The sequence below is a fragment of the Elephantulus edwardii genome, unplaced genomic scaffold (genome assembly GCF_000299155.1).
Source record: "Elephantulus edwardii isolate Elephantulus edwardi_28Jun2011 unplaced genomic scaffold, EleEdw1.0 scaffold00012, whole genome shotgun sequence".
Lineage (NCBI taxonomy): Eukaryota > Metazoa > Chordata > Mammalia > Macroscelidea > Macroscelididae > Elephantulus > Elephantulus edwardii.
In genome coordinates this window covers 3,967,285-3,972,774 of record NW_006399762.1, presented here as the reverse complement: position 1 = coordinate 3,972,774, position 5,490 = coordinate 3,967,285, and the positions used below count along the sequence as shown (strand labels likewise).

General features: G+C 34.7%; 1 protein-coding gene across 1 annotated transcript in view; it reads left to right on the top strand.

Moving 5' to 3' along the window:
• The window catches only part of EXOSC9 (exosome component 9), a 36,731-nt gene that overhangs the window by 22,610 nt on the left and 8,631 nt on the right, over nucleotides 1-5,490 (top strand). Inside the window, exons 7-10 of the mRNA XM_006881051.1 lie at nucleotides 1,686-1,818; nucleotides 2,824-2,912; nucleotides 3,724-3,870; nucleotides 4,466-4,647. Of these exons, the coding sequence (XP_006881113.1) occupies nucleotides 1,686-1,818; nucleotides 2,824-2,912; nucleotides 3,724-3,870; nucleotides 4,466-4,647 (551 nt within the window). The remainder of the gene's footprint in view (nucleotides 1-1,685; nucleotides 1,819-2,823; nucleotides 2,913-3,723; nucleotides 3,871-4,465; nucleotides 4,648-5,490) is intronic.

The window sequence follows — 5,490 nt, the reverse complement described above, 5'->3', positions numbered from 1 at the left end:
TCCAGTGGGTTTTCAAAGGCAGGAGATTGCATGAGAGGAGATTGTCCATCCTTAACCTATGTAAGACCATTAGTTGGTAAAAAAACTTCCTCAATAGATCGGACAAACTTCCACAACAAAGACACTTCTAGTGTTTTTCTTTTCCTTATAAATGACATACATTTATATATGTCGAAATTTGGTCTGGCATTACAGTGTATTTACTTTCTTAAGGAGAGAGAATTTTATGCTAGACAGTTTTAAAAAGTAGATTGAGAATTCCTATGCATTAACAGAAAATGGGATCATGGAGCACATTTAAATGGATTAGTTCTAGGAGCAAGTCACAGGAGAAAGGCTTTACAAAACTTAATAAATTACTTTTCCTTTAGCTGTTTATCAATTCTCTTCATAACTCACTGCTAAATTCTCATAGCAAAAAACCTTAGTTTTAGGGCATGCGGAGGTGCCTTTAAATGGAATCTTTAGTCGTATGTAAACTTTCGGTTTTTAAGTCAGCGGCCATGTAGAACTTTTTTAGGGTAAAACAATAGGAGCCGTATATGTAATTTTAACTTACCAGTTGTTGTTATTTCATTTGGTGCTGTTGAACTGACTATGACTTACAGCGACCCTACGAACAACAGTTGTGAACCTTGCCCTGTGTTGTTAGCATCCTCATCATCTCTGCTGCACTTGAGCCCATTGTTACTGTCAGCCCATCTTGTTGATGGTTCTAACTCTCTGTGACCCTCTAACTTTCCTAGTCCCAAGGACTGGTTCTTCCTGACAACATGCAAAAAGTATGTAAGATGAAGTTTTTTCACTATCCTTGACTCCAGGGATCACTTCCGCCAAGATAGATTTATTTGTTCTTTCTAACATTCCATGGGAAATTGAGTCCTCCTCTTGAGTACTACAGCTTCCATCACCCTTATTTATTGTTCACGGTTCAGATGGATAGGAAGAAACTTAAAATACTCTCTCTTTAATCAGGTGCACCTTAGTCATTGCCATTGTTACTCTGTAGCAGTCTGGAGAAGTCCATGACCGCAGGTTTTCCCAGGGTAATGTCTTCTGATTTCTTGACTGCTGCTTTCATGGGGTTGCTTTTGGAACCACATAAAATGAAGTGAGGATTTTTGTATTCTTGATACTGAGATGTAACCCATATAGAAAGAAGGCTATATATAGTCTTTCGTCATCTGCAACAAGATTACTTTTCTAGTAGCCATATTGAAAAGTATAAAGTCACAGTTGAATTTAATTTTGATATATTTTATTTAACTACTCTAAATATCGTATTTAATAAAAATATCTTAAAAAATTATTCATAAGACATTTTACTTTTTATTTCCACTAAGTCTTTGAAATCCAGTTTAGATCCTACATCTCTATAAAGATTAGCTACTCTAATTTCAGAGACTTAGTAACCATATGGCAGCAGTGGCTAATGTTTTGGACAGCACAGAAACAGACGGTAATACAAAACCGATGTGATTTAACTATAATAGAAGAAAGCACTTGTTAATCATTTTATGTCTATAGAAACAATTTTTTCTTCTTATTTAAATGAGTAAACCCACAATTAAATCATTGGCTTATGTTGACTATATACTATCTTTTAAAAAGTATAACATTTTCCTAAAAATGATGCGCTTTCAATATTTCAGATATGTTCAGGATTATTTTAACATTCATTTCAGAACATACTTATTGGTGGATCCTAATGAACGTGAAGAACGTGTAATGGATGGCTTGCTGGTGATTGCAATGAACAAACATCGAGAGATTTGTACCATTCAGTCCAGTGGTGGGATAATGCTACTGAAAGATCAAGTTAGTGCTTTGGATCATGTGTTAATAATAGATTGCTTCTCTTTAGCACCTTTTTGTTGTCTTTTGACCCAAATTCAAGAAGTCATGCAGTGGTTACTTCTAGGATGTGTTTGAATCAGGTTTCAGTACTACCAATGCCTTCTGTTCCCTGGTGGTTAGGACAGGCCCTCCTTTTGCTTTGGCCTCCCTGAGTGACCATTTAGGATAGTTGAGCACAGTTTTCATCTGAAACAACTAAGAGATCCATGTTCCTGCCAATGAATATAGGTGGATCATGAAATAGAAATTTAAATAGTTTTGTTTTTTTTAGAATTTGGGTATAGTAAGCTCTCATTCTCAAATCTAACTACTTAACCAGATTCAATTGGAGACTTTTCTAACCGATATTGCCGTGTTTTGTATAGGATAGGTGGTGAAGATCCCTGATTGCTTTAGCTCAACTTCCAGCTCTGCTTTCTATCAGCCGAACTTAGACAAATAGTGATATTATTGCTTATAGTTATATTACTGTAGTGCTTAGAGAGGATAGATAGGCATACTGGTCTCGGATGTATTAAGTACTCAGTACATGCTGTCATTATCATCACTGTTAGCAGCCTCACAGACAATATGCAGCTCCCTAGCTCCAGTGATTTTAATCTTAAGCCCTTGAGGTTTGGGGATTTCTTTGCTTAATAAAAGCCTACCAGGGGATACTGTAAAGCCATGTCTTGAACTGGGGTGGATTCCTTAATCAGAAAAGCAGTGCATCCCTGAGAACGCACTTCAGTAATAGTTTATACATTATCATATCATAGGTATTCAGATTACTCATGCAAATATGTTAAAATACTTCTTATATTTTGCCCAAGTTTATATTTACATTGCATTATTTTCGTTTTTTAAAGAGCAAGTAAATTGAAAAGATTTATTAAAAAAAACAACTCTATTAGATAAATTTTTGGCTATTGTTTAGAGAAAGCCATGTAGTTTGTTATCTTTAATAGAGTTTACTTTTATAAATAGGTTATGAGATGCAGTAAAATAGCTGGTGTGAAAGTAGCAGAAATTACAGAACTAATACAGAAAGCACTGGAGAACGACCAGAAAGTAAGGTAAGGTTTTTTTTCATAATGAAATGGTCCTTCACTAGATTTTTTTTAAGGTCTTTTCTTTCACAAAGAGGACCATATGATTTTCACACTTGATCTTCCCTTTCTTTATAATGTCAAATGGATACTTAGTATGTCTTCTGAAAGCTGATTTAACTTTGGCCATTATATTTTATTTGTGTTTAAATCTAACATGTATTAATTGAAAAGTCAGGTAACATTTTTCTTAGGAAATTAACATTTTCTTAGGAAAAAGAATCCAGTAACTTAAATAATGGAAAGAACACAAATTATAGTTCTGATTTTCATCATTACCTGTCATCTTAAAGTAAGCTCCATAGCCTAACACACCAGTTTTCTATAACACGGAAAGTTACTATGTAACCAGTAGAACTCATTTGAAGATTAGAGCATAACATACATTCAGCACCTATTTAACACATTCAGGTAAAGAAAGTAATTACAGTATCTTGACAGACATAATAAACTGTTCAGATTAAAAGGGGGGGAGGGTAGAAGCAGAGGAATGAGGATGTGCCGGAGAAGGGGATGAATTAATCTTGGGGTTGTACAATTTGATGGGTGGGGGTGAAGGAAGTTAGAAGAATCTGATCTGAAAATGTATTCTAATTTTGTAAATAAACTAGTGTAATTAATTAAAAAGTCAATGTAAAAAAATTAAAAAGATTAAAGTAGTGAACCATCTCTGTTCCAATATTGCTTATGCATCCAAGGATAAAATAGTAACTTCTTTTTGCATTGTCTTCTCTCACCTTTATCCCTTCTGAAAAATAAAAAAAATCCTTATACACAGGAAAGAAGGTGGAAAGTTTGGCTTTGCAGAATCTATAGCAAATCAGAGGATCACAGCGTTTAAAATGGAAAAGGCCCCTGTTGACACCTCCAGTGTAGGGGAGAAAGCTGAAGAAATCATTGCTGAAGCAGACCCTCCTTCAGAAGTGTATCTTTATTGGGTGGTTTTTATAAGTAATACAAAATAGCTATTTTTGTTCTCATAACAATAGTCTAATTACTGCCAGACTGCATACTGAAATTTGGTTTTGTAAGTGTATTTGTTTGTCTTTCTTAGCTAACTGGTGAAATAATTTTAAGATAAAAGGTAGTGGTTTTAATCACAAGTCATAATGAGTCACTGAAATAACATCCAGCTTCTCTAGCTATCCTAGGAAAATCAGGGAATTCTGTATTTTAAGAAAGAATATACAGCATTTCATTTTCTTCTGGAAAAGTATTGTTCTTTTCCTCATTTGATGGCATAATCAAGCACTTTATGCACTGTTGACATTATCTGCTCACTAAAAATGTTAGTATAATGCAAATATTGAGCCATCCCTTTTGATAATTCATACCATTATTATGTTTATAAAATCTTGCTTGCACTTGTTACTTTCTGTCTTCCACAGTGTTCAGATATTCATAGTTTAGTGGTTAGAAATTTTCTCCGAGCATTCGAGATACACTTGAATCATATTAAAACTAATTTTTATTTTGTTTCAAATAGTATATTTGCTTTTCTGTTTTCTTAACTTGTGGAGTGTTTCTAATCCTGTGTTATGGACTCCTGGAACTGCCCAAATTGGAGAAGGTATAGAAAACTCTTGGGGTGATCTTGAAGATTCTGAGAAGGAAGATGATGATGGTGGTAATGATGAAGCTGTCATTCTTGAAAGTGTAAAAATGGACACTGGAGTAGAAGTTGCCAATATTGGAAGCCAAGGTTGGTAATACTTAATGAATCTCACATAAATTATTAGATAGACGTTTTAGTCTCATATTCAGAGGATTAAAAAATTTGGTGATTGCTGTGGATACTAGCTTTGCAGCATTCAGCAGACTTGTAATAAAGAATAATTACTAAATACTTTTTTAAAATGTAAAAAAATTTGAGTTGCATATCAGCTTAACTCTTAAGGCCCATTACAGTAGTAACTTCAGTTTTCTAGAATACTATGCTTGTCATTATGAAGTTGTGCTGTACCTTGGCTTATAATAATGCCCTTTAAAATTTTTCTTTTTCTTCTTTTGTACCTATCTCTAAATGACCTCTAGTGTGTCAGGAAGTATGAGGATGACATTGGATAGGACAGGATTTATATCTGTTGTTCATAGGGTTGCTGTGGGTTGTACTCAGTGGCACCTAACAAGAACTATATGGTCTGCTTTCCTAAAGATCTTGTTCTTCCATATTCTTTCTTTGTATCGTTTCTAGACATAAACATAAGTCCATAGCATTTCAGAATAATGCCATTCCAAGATGATAGGAATTGTGAAAGAAACAGATGTAGCATGGAGGTGGCCAAGTCTGACTTCTAACTGCTTCATAAAGGGGAAATGTCCCCATCAATAATATTCATAGCTGCTGCTATTCCAGCATGCCCCCCAACCCCATGCTCCTGTACCTATTGCCACCAATCACTGGGTTTGATATTCTTTGTTGACTCACAGACTTTATTCACAGTTGTGATACAAAGAGTGAAGTTCATTGTTGTTGTTGTTGTTGTTATGTGCCGTCGAGTCGTCTGCGACTCATAGCGACCCTATGTACAACAGCTCTAAACTC